Source organism: Corythoichthys intestinalis, chromosome 11, assembly GCF_030265065.1.
Source record: "Corythoichthys intestinalis isolate RoL2023-P3 chromosome 11, ASM3026506v1, whole genome shotgun sequence".
NCBI lineage: Eukaryota > Metazoa > Chordata > Actinopteri > Syngnathiformes > Syngnathidae > Corythoichthys > Corythoichthys intestinalis.
Window position 1 is genome coordinate 29,597,895 of NC_080405.1, and position 15,919 is coordinate 29,613,813.

The 15,919-nt window shown below is 39.0% G+C and overlaps 1 protein-coding gene across 3 annotated transcripts in view; it reads left to right on the forward strand.

The window, feature by feature from the left end:
* slit3 (slit homolog 3 (Drosophila)) overlaps positions 1-15,919 on the forward strand; it is a 399,629-nt gene that overhangs the window by 313,251 nt on the left and 70,459 nt on the right. For all 3 annotated transcript variants that reach the window (XM_057849631.1, XM_057849630.1, XM_057849632.1), the window contains 3 exons: positions 752-895; positions 3,453-3,616; positions 12,519-12,651. In XM_057849631.1, the coding sequence (XP_057705614.1) occupies positions 752-895; positions 3,453-3,616; positions 12,519-12,651 (441 nt within the window). The remainder of the gene's footprint in view (positions 1-751; positions 896-3,452; positions 3,617-12,518; positions 12,652-15,919) is intronic.

Sequence of the window (15,919 nt, forward strand, 5' to 3'; positions counted from 1 at the left end):
TAGGGAGGTTAGTTTTAACAAATATAATACCTTTCTTCCATTTGTTTATATTTTGACTACAAGAAACTACATTGGACTGAGTTGAGGAACTTGATTTAGACAAAAGTAATGCTTTACCCAGATCTGTTTATATCAAAGAGTTTGTTTCATTTAAACAAAAGTAGTGCTATTCCACCATTTTGTAGTATCTGTAGAAGAGATTGATGAAGAAATCCCAAAAGAACACTGAAATACTCATGAATATGATAAACATTCATTCAAAGAATGGCCATCTTTAATGTAACAAACTGTTCCTGGAATCCAAGCATGAGCAGTGAACATTGTTAAATGCACATTAATTGCTGGCTTTTCAGCCTAAATGTCTTTTTGATTTGTGTTAGTAACTGATACTGTGGGACTGTTTATTCACCCAGCCTGAAATCAAAGCTAATGGCAGCCTCATTTAGCCACCCACGCTGAACTGGCTAGCGTCCAATTAGCGGGTTACACGATAGCGCTCCAAATCACCAGCCGTGCTCATGTCGTCCAGGCCGACGCTATCATTTATATATATATATATGGGCTAATGACTCTCTAATAGCATCGAGAACGTCTCTGTCTCATGTTAAGCGGCTCCATGCTACAGTAATAGCCACGCAAACTCGGTTAGCCTCCCCGCAGTTTGCTGGCTAACTCAATCAACTGACATCTCAGGACCAACACTCCATACACTATATTAATGTAATTTTTTTTTTTTTTGCCAATGTTCCAGAATGCTGCGTAGCAACCAGATCAGCTGCATCGACAACACGACGTTTACAGGCCTGAGCTCAGTGCGTCTGCTGTCGTTGTACGATAACCGGATCTCCAGCATTGCCCCAGGAGCCTTCGCCACCTTGCACTCGCTTTCTACCATGTGAGTCGTTGTTTTTTTTCTTCCTCCAATAGCTTAAATCAGCATCACAAGCACATATTTTACTTTAAAAAATTGTATACTAAATAAAAATGTCATAAAAAGTGGATAGCCTTTATGTGGATGAAATGGTCCATAAACTGGCAGGTATGCTCGCTGTGTTTTGTCAACTTTTGGCCCGATGTACATGTAATCATGTTCAGTTCTTTTTGCAGTTCCAAGTTAACCGAGATAACAACATTGTGGAATTGACGAGAACCCCAGAAATTGATTTTCCAGTTTTTACGTGGTTGTTCTCGTGTAAACGTAGCCAAAGGCTAGTCATTTTATCAGCCACATTCCCCGTTGCGATTATGAGAAATCGAAAGGGATGCCAGTACTGCTACTCTCAATCTTCTGACCACCTACTGTACATGTGAAGGTTGTAAATAACATATCAGCGTAATAAAACCTCACGTTTATCTTTATTTCTTACTGTGAACACATCCCACACCATAAAAAATCTCCCCCACAAAATAACAAGAGCTCATATACCCGTCACCTTCGATTCCAGTTTCTACCTCGTTCTTGTTTAGAATTAAGTTTTGACAGCAAGGTTGAAGGAATGTGGATTGCTACGCCGAGATTATGTATACAGCTGAGTATGTTAGCTCAAGAACGGATAAAGGAACTGCTATCAAATCAGAATATGTTCGTAGTATGAGATGGAAGAGGTCATTTTAATTGACAACGATTGACGTCTAATTCGTTTAAACTGGAAAGACGGACTATCAATGCTCATGTTTCAGTGCTACTGACAGCGCTAGTCGCCAATTCCTTATTACTGGGAGGGGCACACAGTCAAAATGAATTGGATGTAAGCAGCGTCAGTGGCAGCCAATGTGTTAAATTATGGGATAATGAGGTCAAAGGTCAAAGAAGTCAGAAAATAAATGTTTCAAAACTTGAAAATAAATTTGCCTATTTAACTTAAATTTGCTGAGTACCTGATATGATGAGATTAGAAATGGTTGAAGATCACTGAGGTCATGAATATGGTTGCTTAGGCGGAAGTCTGCTCTCTCTGAGTGCTCCTCTAGTTTTACATTTATTTCTATTTCGTTGTAAAATATTATTATTATTATTGAGTAAACTATTGTTATTTATGTATCAAGATTTATTTAAACAGTTATTTAAAACTTTATGAATACAAGAACAATTAAATAATACATACAAATTGAAATGAAAATATGTAAACAAAAAAATTTAACTAAATACATGACAATAACTTAATACAAAATGAAATTGATGAATATATATAAAAATGAATCTTGAAATAAATAAGTACTAAAATATTAACAATAATTGAAACATTTCATGATGTATGTATTTCATTTAAGCAGTCCTGGTCCTCCATAGTTAATAAGCCGTGGCTTCCTTCCACACGAAACGAAGCAAGGCAAATGTTTGCATACAATTTTCATTGATTGGCATTTTTGGCTGTGCCTGCGGCTTATACTCATAATTGAATGATAACATGATAATTTGTCAAAATGTGCGTAAATAACGCTCATCCTTTTTTGTGCGTCAGGCATTGCATTCCTTTTTAATTGGCACCATAAAAGAAACAAGGGTAATTGTTGTCGAAAGCCTGTTTGCTCATTTCCTTATCTGCTTTGTTTTTATTTTGAAGCGCCCTCCCGCCCACCCAAATGCCGCTTGACGCCTACCTCTCGTTTCCCAGTAGTGTGCGTAAGTTTAATTAAAAGATTAACACATCGAAAATGGGAAGGAAGAGATTTCGCTGAGGTCGAGCTGCCACTCGGCGAGGTCAATTCCTCGCAAGGAAATGAGGAAAGCAACAGATGTCTAGTTGCTAAGGGACTATTGAGAAAAGGTAATGGTACATTTTTCAACAGTGAGCTGTTTATCACTGTAACTATGGTAACTAAAGTCCCTAAAGCCAAACCGAAAACTGAGGAAGCGCAAAACGGTAGCGCTGACCCATCATTCCATTTTCAAGATAAACTTTTGTCTTGCAAGTTTATGCCAACCCCCCCAGGTTTAATATGCCTCACTATAAATATCACATGAGCTGTCGAAAAGGCAACAAAACGCGATGAGAAGTCATCGAAATAGAAGAATACGATGAATACGATAACCTTCTTTTCTTTTCTCTGCTTCTTTCACTGGATGGCTCGCCCGGCCTGCTTATCTCTGCCTCTCTGTATCTCATTTAATTCACAAAAATGAATAAAAAATGACGATAACCTTTCTCTCCCTGCCTCTTTTATTTCCTCTTAGCCCCTCTACCCACCATGCGTTTCCATCTAACTGTATTAGGGTTTATGAGCAAAAGCGCCTCAGTGTCTGAGTAGTTTGTAGTGTTGTAAAGTACACTGCGAAATTCTGCTGTTCTTAGCATCTGAAAAAAATTGTGTTGTTGCTTGCCAGGATTTGTTTGTAAACACAAAAGTTAGGAAGGGTCCTGTAGCCTTCAACTTTACCGAATACTACAGTGGGCAATTCTTAGTAGCATTCAGTACAAAAACCTGACACTGTTCTTTTCATGTGTTTGTAGTAACCTCCTTTCCAATCCGTACGTGTGCGACTGTCACTTGGCTTGGCTTGGTCACTGGCTGAAGAAAACGCGAGTGGTGAGTGGAAACCCTCGCTGTCAAAGGCCCGCCTTCCTGAAGGAAATTCCCATCCAGGATGTAGCCAATCCTGACTTTACATGCGATGGTAAGATCTAATACTAATATTTTTGCTCAAATGTATAGGTATCTCTTCATCTACTTGTATTGTTGAGTGGTTTTAACTTTAAAGACTACATTAGGTTAGAGTAGTGTTATTCACTCATTTGCTGCCATTGACGGTGATCAACAAACCAGAGTAAAATATTAGCTTTTTGTACATTGACCACACAATAACCATATTAGCACTTAAAATACTCAAACTAAGGAAACAGATAAACAGCCATCCCACTTTTCTGGTGTCTTTAATGTTATTTAATAAATTATCTCATTGGCTGCCATTGACGGCGATAGATATCCAACCCATTTGGGCTGAAAGGGCTGGCAACGACTGAATGATCCTTTTCACGATATTGATCATCATCAGCCAACAGGTGTCACACCCAAGGCCCGAAGGCCACATGTGGCCCACGACATCATTTTGTGTGTCTCATGAAACTAAGGGGCCGTTTACATGGTGACTCTCCGAGAATACGAAAAATTTCAAATTTGCATTTGCGTCTCCATTCGACAATGTCGCAATTCTGCATGAAAACGATGTAGTATTCATGCCAGGCCCTAGGGGGCAGTGCAGATTTACTGGGCGACAGAGAATGATGCACTTTGACCCCACCAAGCTCCCTCAGCCAGGAAAAAAATATGCCCGCCCACTCGAAGCAATGGCATTTTTTTTTTGTTCAAAAAGGCACAAAAATTGAAACATTAAACATTTTAAATTTAAAAATATTATTAGAACAGTAAATTAAAGCCGACATTCTGCCATATTTGCTGTTTTTAATGTTTAGTAGCACCGCTGCGCACGCCAAATGTGACGTGTACGAGTGCTGACGTTAACGGCGCGGTCTTGCGCCGCGGGACCCTTTGATATGCATGCTGAGGAAGCCCCCCTCAATCCCCCGCAATCGGATTCTTCCACTTTGGAGGCAGGATTCAGAATTTTTCGCCTTCGCCTTCCGTATTCGCCAACACCATGTGCACGCGAGGCGAGTCCGCTACTCAGTCATTGCGCCTTTGTGTCGCAGAGTCGCCATGTAAACTGCCCCTAAATCATGTGCATCAACTTTGTATTTCTCACTAAAATAAGATTTAAATAACCTCAATGAATGATAGAGGGCAACAGAAAAAAATGTAATGTATTTATAGAGATCCAAATATAATATAGCCAATTACTCAAAACAAACGAAACAAAGTGTATTGAACAAGGTTTTCTGCTCATCTCCATCCCCTCATCCTGAACATGTAGTGTGCATTACAAAGATTAGAAAGTTTAGTAAATATGGTCGCAGGCTGCCAAAGGGGGAATGCAGTCCATAATTGGCAACTGGTGCTTGTTTTCAACATTGATATCATTCAAGTCCTTGTATTTTGTGCAAGTTTGACTTCTGCCTCTTGCTCGAAGTGAGACACAAAGATGCTGTATATATTCTGTGTGCGCTTCTTGTTCTGGCTTGGAAACCCGATACTATTTAACAGTGGGTTAAGGGGGATACAGAATTCAGTCAATCATCAGGGCGTTGTAGAAGAAAGGATTAAGTATGATCCTTACTAAAAACCAACTTCAAATTGTGGTATACCGCCAGCACCTTATCCACGTTCATCGACTCAATTTTCTTAATTACTGGATCTGCTAGTGAAGGAACTGCTGATTGTAAACAAAGAGAATGACAACATACACTCCACTTTTCAATCCGAGGAATTTCCCCATTTATATTTGGTTTGTGCAATGTAATCCAAGCTAACCCCAAAATCACCGGAGCCTATTCCATTGACATGACGTAAAAACAGCCAATCTGTTTTGACTGGGAGGGGCGAATGAATTAATTCGCCCCTCCCAGTTAAAATTGATTAGACGTCTAGTGCTGTAAACGGGTGCATTTACATAGGTCCAAAAATTCTATTGATAATCCGATTGAAAGGCCAATATGATTTTAAAAGTGTGTCATATAAACACCTTAGCCAATCGGATTCATTCATTGTATTGTAATTTGGATCGGATTGTAAGAGGTAGTTGACGTCGATTGATAATCTGCTCCATGACCCAGGTGTCCAGACTACTGCTTCATGCACATTTCACCCCTAAAACTTTACACAACACAAGTACATTTTTCACCTACACCTGTGCAATTACGACTTTTGAAGATTTATTAAAAAAATACAAACAAACGTGAACCTCTTAAACTTGACGAATACAGCTTAAATCCTATTTACTTTATACAATTGATTTCACGTCGGATTGAGGAAAACTCCCCATATAAACCTACCCATTCGCAGTCAAATGAGTTAAAAATTCGTATGGTTTGGCCAAACGAAACCATAATATGATTGCTGGAAAATATTATATAAAATATTAATTTAAAATACAAGGGCCACATCTTAGCCTATTCCACTGATAGCAAACTGGTGGCCCTAGGGCCAGATTTGGCCCTCAGCATCATTTTGTGTGGCCCGACTTCATATTTTCCCTAATATAAAATATGTAAATATGTGGTACAGAATTTTTTTTCATGAAATAAATATAAAAATAACATGAAAAAATTGAGGGATTATTTTTAAGTTTATAAGTTTTGCCTTTTTAATTAAATCCGAAACTTAAAAAAAAGGAATGTTTACCGATTTTATTCGTTTTTGTTTATTAAAAATTGGAAAAAATAAATCAAATATAACAGTGAAAACATTCACATATAAAAGGAGAAACCTCACGTTTTCACGTTATTTAACTAAAAAACAAAAATTTTGTTGTACATTTAAAATAAGAAAAATTTTACTGTTTCCCAGTTGTTGTCTTTTTTGAGGGAAATCTACATGAATAGAAAAGGTTTTTTTTAAATTTTTATTATTATTTTTATTTATTTATTTTTTTTTATCAAGAACCTTGAAAAAGGTGACTTTTGGGTATTCTCGTGCTTCTGCCTTCCCCTCTCTATTCTGCCTGGGTATCCTCCCTGTGCTCCGGCGCGGGTCGCTGGCTGGGTGCCGTTGGGTCGGCTGGGTATCGCCTGCTCCAGGTGGGGATCCTGTCCTACCCTGGGCTTAGCAGGCCGTGGGGATCTAGCAGTGTGCCGTGTCAGTTGAGGGGCTGCTGCGGTGGCTCATGGGCCAGGTGGCCGGGCGGGGGTGGGGGTTGGCCTGGAGGGCGGTGGCACTTCCCGTCATCCCATCCCTGAAGGCCGGTTGATGACGGCAGCCCTCTTGCTGGTGCTGCGGCAGGAGGGATAGGCTGCGCTGGCTCACCCCCCCAAATTGGCTGAGGAAGGGACGTGGCCCGGGGGGGGGGGCTCCCACGCAGCATTTCCACCCGTCCGCAGGACTATCACATGTCTGATGGGATTCATGCATGTCTAGGTGCAATTAGACACACTCAAGTAGAGAAACTCTGTGTGATGATTAGCGATCAGGCAGCATAAAATAGGATGCCAACATATCCACACTCAGAAGGGTTTCACACAAATACTTGGTTATGCACCTTACATGGCTGATTTCTGTACACTTCTCCCCTCCCAATCACTTATCTGTCTGACACGCCTCCCCCTCTTTCTTCTTGGTCATCAGCCCCCCCCACATGGTGTCAACCAGAAATACAACTAGCTAACTATAGCACCAACTTATTCATAGTGTAGGCGTTCAATGTATTTCCATTTATTGTTTGTGATTCTTCTGTCTCTCCAATTCTCTTTTTTTCTGCCCCCCCATAACATCTTCCTGTTCGCTGCTTTCTCCTAATAAATGAGGCACGTTGAATGATCACAATGGGAGTATGTCATACTCCCATTTGATATATTAAAACTGTTCACATCAATCAGACACTCAGATTTCCATGCTCTGTGTCAAGCAGTTGAAAAAAAAAACCTTGAAAAATGATTTGGGAAAACTTCAACAGGTCAACTTGTCTCTAAACGGTTCTTCGACAATCAAAACAGATCACAATTCATTTGCTAATCTATTTGTCATTTTATCATGACAGCCTTGGTTTACCTGCCATTGACATTGCATGACATCCAATCCATGTTGGCTGGGTAGGCCGAATGAATAAATGTTCAAATTCACACATTACACGTGCAGCGTCGTCAGTGGCACAAGAACATGAACATGAACAGCCAGTCCTCCTATTTTAAATGAACTGGATGTCTATCATTTTCAATGGCTGGCAATGAGTTAATGGAACAAATAGCAGATGAAGTCATTTTAGTTTAATAACCATTTGAGCGATCACAGAGATCAGAAAGACCTTAGATAGGTTATGCATGATACTGCTTTCATCAATGCATGAACTTTTCAGTCATCAATTTTAAAAATAGTTAAAACGGCCATTAGAAAAATGAAGTTTGCTGCAAGGACCGCTGAGGGTTAAATGACTAATTCACAAACAAAACAAATACCAAATTGCGGTTGTCACTGTTTACGCTGGAACATTCTGAGGTTGGACATAATAAGCCCTGAGCAGGATATTTCTGACTTCACATCATTTAAAAAAAAAAAAAAAAAAACGCAAAATTTTCATGAGTGGAAAGGAAATTGAAATGATCAGGATGTAATTGTTCACATTATGTCATGTTGTGCCAACCCCGTCTCTGAGTGAGTACTTAACTTGAACAAACTGGGCATGGTTTCAGCGCAAATGACGTCAACGTTTAACCCAACGTCCAGATGCTCACGTCCGTCTTTTGAGTCCCAGGTCTTACGCAATCACTTATTTTGGAGACCGCGGCTGCTCAAATGCACGCCCCACATCCTCGGCAGGGTATTGCGCGGCCGGCATGATCGCTAACCGCTGGCCGCTAGCGGCTCCCAATGACATCATGACATCAGTCTGTGGTTACCACGACAATGCCTCCCCATCGCCACCAAGGCTGCTTGCCTGGGTCGCCAAGTTTGATGCTACGCCACTGCGTTTCTCTTCATCCAGACTTCCTTGGAATTAATTTTCACTCCTCTGATAATTTCCTGCGCTGCAAACGTTTCATTAAAGATCAGCTTGGAAAGTCGTTAGTTGGTTTGGCTCCAGTCAAAAGTTGGTGTAAGTTTTAAGTATATGAAGTCATATTAATGCCACTGAAGTGGTTTATTACATGTTCAAACACTTGCAGTTTGGTCAGTGGGTAGATTTGATGTGCAAATCAGACTTGAGGGCAATTTTAATTTTGTTTAGGGTGGCCGCCCAGAAGCTAAAGGTTGCTAGTTTGGCTCCAACCTGTGCACGTGATACTATCTGTTTCAAAGTTCAGTGAAGTTACATGAAGTTCCAGTTATAAAAGTGACTTTTTTTTTTTTTTTTGTTTTGTTTTGTTTTGTTTTTTTACGCACGTCAAAAATGTCAATTCTTTGGTGATTTTTTTTTTTTTTTTTGTATCATTACTTGCTTAAAAGAGCTAATTTGGCATTTGCAGTGTCACCTTTTGGCACATTTCAGGGAGACCACTCCTTTTTGGGGTTTTTTTTCACCCCAAAAAAAGAAGAATTTTTTTTTAATCACGTAAATAACAATGAACTTCAATTTTTAGCAGATTTTCACCATTTGCCGCCATGCATTTTAGGGGTGTTAATTCTACGTTAATCTGGGTTGATGCATCTGTTAACGTATCGATCCAATCAAAAAGACCAAAATGCAAAATATTAATCAATATATACATATAAATATTTTTTATATTTGTTTTTGTTTAAAAAAATATTTTTTATTCAAATGTCTGAAATGTCTTGGACACAAAACGTCAAAATTGCTTTGTATGGTTCATTGCTTTAGGTGATAGAACTGATTGTTTTAAATGCATATATAGTCTTAAATCCATTTGAGGCTTTCGAATCAAAACCGCACTGTGAAAGAATTTTTAATATCGACAAATTTTGTATCATTGTCCAAAGAGTTGCTATTGTATTGTATCATCATGAAATAGGTTAATAACACTGACACTGTAGTCCCATTTTTTATTTTATTTATTTATTTTTTTTGGAGTGGAAACCACATCTGGATGTTGCAGTTTTTCGCCTTTTTTTCTCGGTTAAACTTAATAGAAAAATGTTTTTCTCATGGAAATTACAATAAACATTTTATTATTATTATTTTATATTTTAACCACACATCATGCATCCGTGGGGGTCACCTGTACTACAAATACGATTTTATGCTCTACTCTCATTCAAATCAGCCATAAAACACATTTTCGATTGAACATCCATTGACTACCTATGAGTATTTTTTTTTTTCTGGGGGTAAACAGCTTCCTTAACCTTTTAGTGAGGTAAAACACGTATTTGAATTCAAACATTCAGGCGTGAATAAATGAGACAACTGTTTTGATTGTATTGGACTCTTAAACCTTTGTATCTGCCCCATGAGCTTGTGTTGCTAACCCAACAGTGAGTTTGTGTCCAGGAAGTGTGTTGCTCGAATTTCCTTAAAAACTGCAAAATCTTGCCTGGCAGTGACATCACAATGCCCAATAAGCACGACCGCTAAATCTAATCCAATTTGGAGAGTCTCCTTACACACACATACACAAAGTCAAGTTGCGTTATTATTGGCTTGGTGACTCCTCTTCATTATCCTCCATTATGGTTTTAACTTTGTTGGTTTTTACTCTATTCGAAGCACAGTTCAAGTGTTCCCATAATGAAACGAGCAGCACGACGTGAGCGAATGTGTGTTTGTGTCATACGAGGAAACGGAAGCCTCTTTTAGCCAAAAATAACGCTTCTGGCTCTGATCCTTCCTAACTCGCCCATTCACTACACCATGTGTTTTTGGTTGCGACCATGTGTTAGGAAGCGTGTTTTCATGTTTTGCATGCACGGCAGTTAACACACCTCCCGTGTGCTTTTATTTAGACGTCCTTGTCGCAGTCCTTGTTGTTCGCCCGCAAGTGTTGGGCTTTTTTTATCAACTTCTGTTCATCTGAGATAAGATAATAAGACTTTATTGATCCCACTGTGTGGGATTAACTTGTTGCAGCAGTGCAAAAAAGGGATGTAGCAAAACCAGAGAGAATAGCAATCCAAATACACTTAAATTATTTTAGCAGGAAATGTGCATTGAAACCAAATGAAGGACTATGAATATTATGTAACTATTGTTTTCCGAAGCAAAAGTAGATGTTTGCAAATAGTGATCCTTGTTTTTCGCGGTTAATGGGGACCATAATCTACCGCGATAAGTGAAAAACTGTGAAGCGGCGCCCCCCTCCAAAAATTTTTTGTGTGTGTGTGTGTTTGTTCAATGTAGTTATTCAAATTTAACATTGGGAAGAGATACATATAAAGCATGTTTTTTCCCCACTTTTTTCCCTAAAGTATATAAAAAAAAAAAAACTTGTGTGTGCGTGGGTGTGGGTGTGTGTGTATATATTAATAAATGATTTTTAAGCACTTTAAATGTAATAATTGTTTTAAACTTGTTACTGTCTCACCGAATTATTTTTAAACAATAATAAAGTAGAAAAATGCTTGTCTTTCTTAAATGCTTCATTGAGTGAGTCCACTCAAATCCGCTCAAACTGCTCACTTACACACAGTGAGTTGCCACAGCAACTGTTTAACAATTTAAACGATGATTGATGCATGCGGCGCTCTGAAGTAAGCGTATCTGGCAAGATCAAACCTTAACTGTCCGTCAATCATCATTAACTTTAATAAGCAACTCCTTTGCATTGCCTGACCAAGAATGGCAGGAGTGAGAGTGAGGGACTACGTGATCAGATCAGGACAGCTCTATAAAATACTGCGTTTATTTAAATATTTTTTAATTGAAAAAAAAACAAATCTGCAATGGACTGAGGGCGCCAAGTAGCAAGGGATAACTGCATAGCATTTTGATTAATTACAATGATACTGGATCTGCTTTCACAGTGAAGAAAGCATTTTGGGAATATTGACTACTTTTTTTCTCTTTTTTTTTCTTTTTTTTTTTTTTTTAATTGAAAAAAAATATACAAAAACTAAAATAAAATTACTGATGAAAATGTGTACTATCAAGAGGCTTAAAAAACACAGGTCAATATTTAGGTCAACAATGTCTCTAAAAAATAGAAAAAAATACAATATTTACTTTTTTCCCCCCTCTTATTCCTTTATTTAAAATATAGTTTTCATTTTTTTTCTCCCAAAAAATAGATTAAAAAGAGCTAAATTAAAAAAAATAAAAATAAAAAAACTTTTTGCATCCTTCGGCTGTGAATTTTTAAATGAGTTTGTCACTAGTACACATTTGTTCATTTGCTGCTAGCCCTCCATTTCTAATGGATTGAACGCCTATTGTCGTTAATGACAGCCAATGAGTTGAAAAACTCAAATGACAGGATTTTGGTTGAACAATGTCACGATCAAAATAGTTTTCGATACATTTGAGAATTCATTACCCGTTGATGGCATCATGACATCTATCTCCATTCGCATCACAGAAAACATACCACAATTCACTGCTCATTCACACTCCGGTTTATGCATTATATAAATAAATAAAATACAAAAGTAATGCACCTACGTTTGAACTTTTTTCACCCAAGTATATTTTATAATTTATAAATAATACTTTTCACATATCGGCAAGCTCGACATTCTAATCTCTCAATTGGGGAAAACCTCCCCCTTCTTTCTTCCTTTCACCAGCCTTATCCTATCCAAGATAAGATAATCCTTTATTTATAGTTCATCCTTTTTTAAAAAGCTGCAGTTAAAGTGTGGCCTCAAGAATTGTCCAGATAAAACCGGCTCAAGTAGTCCAAAGACAGCACTAATGTTGCCCAGTTATCTACGTGCTAAGTATGCACAATTAGCTTAAACACTATCATACAACCATAGCCAAAAAAAAGCATATGTTACACTGGATCGAAATAGCAGACGAAATAAAATATTTCTTGATTCCGCCAATTTTGAGCATCCCCTCCCCCTGATGCGTCTTTCAGGTGGCGAGGATAACGGCTGTCTTCCCGCATCTGGCTGCCCTGATGTCTGCACATGCTCAGATACCGTGGTGCGATGCAGCAACAGAGGCCTCCACTCACTGCCCAAGGGCATTCCCAAGGACGCCACCGAACTGTGAGTCTCGTGCACTCCCTCCCGCCGCGCACAAAATATTCACACCAACTGGTTTCTACCTAGCAATGTACAAGAAAAAAATTATGTTGTTGTTGCTAGGCAGAGTTTGTAAGGCTCCGTCATGTCGTACGCACACATTTTTGTAGAAATTGTGAGGGAGTGCACTAATTGATTTTCGGACGCCTTTTGGCCAACCGATATGAATTTTTAACTCATTAGTCCGCCATTGACGGCACTAGACGTCCAATTTATTTGGACTGGGAGGGGCGAATTAACAAACTTCAGTGGTTTATATATACAACCCCTTGCAAAAAGTATGGAATCACCAGTCTCGGACAAGCACTCATTCAGACATTTTATTATGTAGAACAAAGCTTGAAAAAAATAACAAATTAGTTCAAAAGTGAATCTCTTTAGAATTCAGAAACACTACATGAAATGAATAAAAAACATTGTGGTGGTCAGTAAATGTTACTTTTATAGATCAAGTGCAGGGAAATAAATATAGAATCACTCCATTCTGAGGAAAAATATATGGAATCATGAGAAACAAAGAAATAAATAACAAAACACATCTCTAGTATTTAGTTGCACCACCTCTGGCTTTTATGACAGCTTGCAGTCTCTGAGGCATGGACTTGATGAGTGACAAACAGTATTCTTCATCAATTTGGTGGCAACTGTCTTTGATTGCAGTTGCCAGATCATCCTTGCAGGTCAGAGCCTTGCTGTGGACCTTTTTTTTTTCCCAATTTCCACCACAGGTTTTCAATAGGGTTGAGATTAGGGATGGGAATCGAAATCCGATTCCAATTCGGAACCGGTTCCGAGTGTTTCGAGGCCTTGACATCATAATGAAAAAGCCTTAACAATCCCTTTAACGATCCCTAAAGACGGATATTGCGTCGTGACGTGTCTTGTTGTCCAGACGCATCAAACTAGCATGGCGCCAAGAACCACTCGCTCCAAAGTTTGGCTGCACTTCACCAGGAAAAAGGGTGAAAATGAAAGGTTCCGATAGTTTAGCACGAGCATTGCCGCCGTAAACATAACAATGACAGCACGTAGGTTCGGTCTTCACTTCGCGTCCTCACCGAGATGCTAAGGCTCAGTCCTGGCTATACAGCTAACTAAACTCCCAAATGACGATGCAGAAGACGTTGGTATAATTTGCTGACTTTATTCAACCATCACTTGAAACTAAAAAAAGAAATGAAACAAATCAATTTCGTCCCCAATAACAAACAGGTTTGCATCAACGTAAATCAGCGAGGATTAGTTGCTAACAGAGTAATAACAAACAGTTAGCATGCGTTCGCTAGGATTAGCACATCGTTTAAACCACTACACAACTGGATTTAAGTGTCTGATCGCGAGTGGAAACACACAACAACAACACAGAAGATGATACATACAGGCGTTGGCTCTGTAGATATTTTACAAACATTAACAGAGAACCTAGGCTTGTGGCAGTGTTTCCCTTTCTCACTAACTCGTTCACCCGCTTGGATGCGCATTTCTTCTACTTCGCGTGTAAGCGCGCTCTTCTTCACGTGAGCACGTTCTTCTTCGCGTGAGGAAGTGCAAGGGCGCCACCACTTGAGCGTGAAAGCACCATAAAAACTAAAAGGCATGCATTTCAATATACTGGTAAATAAAAACAGGGGTCCCCAAACTACGGCCTGCGGCTCCATATTTGGTCCGGCCCCCTGAACAATTCCAGAAAGCATTTTGAATTTTTTTGTTTTTTTTTTTCTCCCTCAGTAGTGTTATTTATTTCCTGGCCTTTTTCAGTGAATAACTCAGAGAGGGTTATTTGGTTATTATCTATTTAATTAATAGTGCTATTATTATTTATTATCATTACATTATATTATTATTTTTATTTTATTTACTTTTGCTCCGTGAAGAATCCACTGAGGGTTATTTGATAGTGGCTTTCTGAAAAACAATATTTTTTTTACATTTACGCACTCCTGCAATCGTCACACTTTTTCTGTTACAAACTGACCCCGGCCTCTCATCAGAGAAGGGAAAAGTTATGTGGCCCTCACAGGAAAAAGTTTGGGGACATTGCCAAAGGCAGAACAACGACCTATATGCCAAAATATACCAATATTTTTTATTTCTATTAGAAAAATGTTTCAGTAAAACTTATTGCCACAGTTAACATTGAGGCTTTGGGCCTCTTTTGACCTCGTTGTGAGTTTGTAAAGTTTTGACTTCTGATTAAACAAACTTGATGCCAATCAAAATGTTTGTTCTTCTTTTTCCCGAAATTAGAATCGATAATAGAATCGATAAAGAATCGAATCGTTAAGCAATATTGATAATGGAATCGGAATCGTAAAAATCGTATCAATTCCCATCCCTAGTTGAGATCTGGGCTATTTGCAGGCCATGACATTGCCTAGATGAGTCTTTCTCCAAGGAATGCTTTAACAGTTTTAGCTCTGTGGCATGATGCAGTGTCATCTTGGAAAATGATTTTATATTTTCATATTTTCAATTGAAGGGATAAGAAAGCTGTCTAAAATGTCAATGTAAACTGGAGCATTGATTGAAGATTTAACCACAACCATCTCCCCAGTGCCTTTTCCCAACATGCAGCCCCATATCATCAAGGACTGAGGGAATTTTGATATTTTCTTCAAGGAATCATCTTTTCAAATCTCACTGGAACGGCACCAAACAAAAGTTCCAGCATCATCACCTTGTCCAATGCAGATTTTTGACTTATCGCTGAAAATTACCTTCATCCAGTCATTCACAGTCCACAATTGCCTCTCCTTAGCCCAGTACTTCTCAAATAGTGGGGCGGGCCCCACCAGGGGGGCGCAGAGCGATGCTGGGGGTGCCGCATGTGACCTTGGGGAGCATACTTTTTTGCCATACTAGAATAAAGTGTAATTGCACATCCACTCAGTGGGTGGCAGTGCCGCCCTCATTTTCAGCGTGTGCGCCGTATTTTTTAACCAAACAAGAGCACACAGCAAAGAGCACCGGAGATATGACAAGCTAAGACAAGATAACGTGACAAAGTGTATGTAGCATTTGGCTTTGACTTTTAGTACAGTGGGAGACGAGGAAGGACCAGTCTGTTTACTTCGTCTAAAAATGTTCGCAGCGGACAGCAGGAATGATTTTTTTCAGCGAAAATGTGCCGAATATTGCCAACAATCCTCCCGCTTAGTCAGTGTTAAATAAGTAAACCACCAAGCACTGTCAGCATCATTTAACGTGGCATACCTAGTTGCTCAATGCAAAA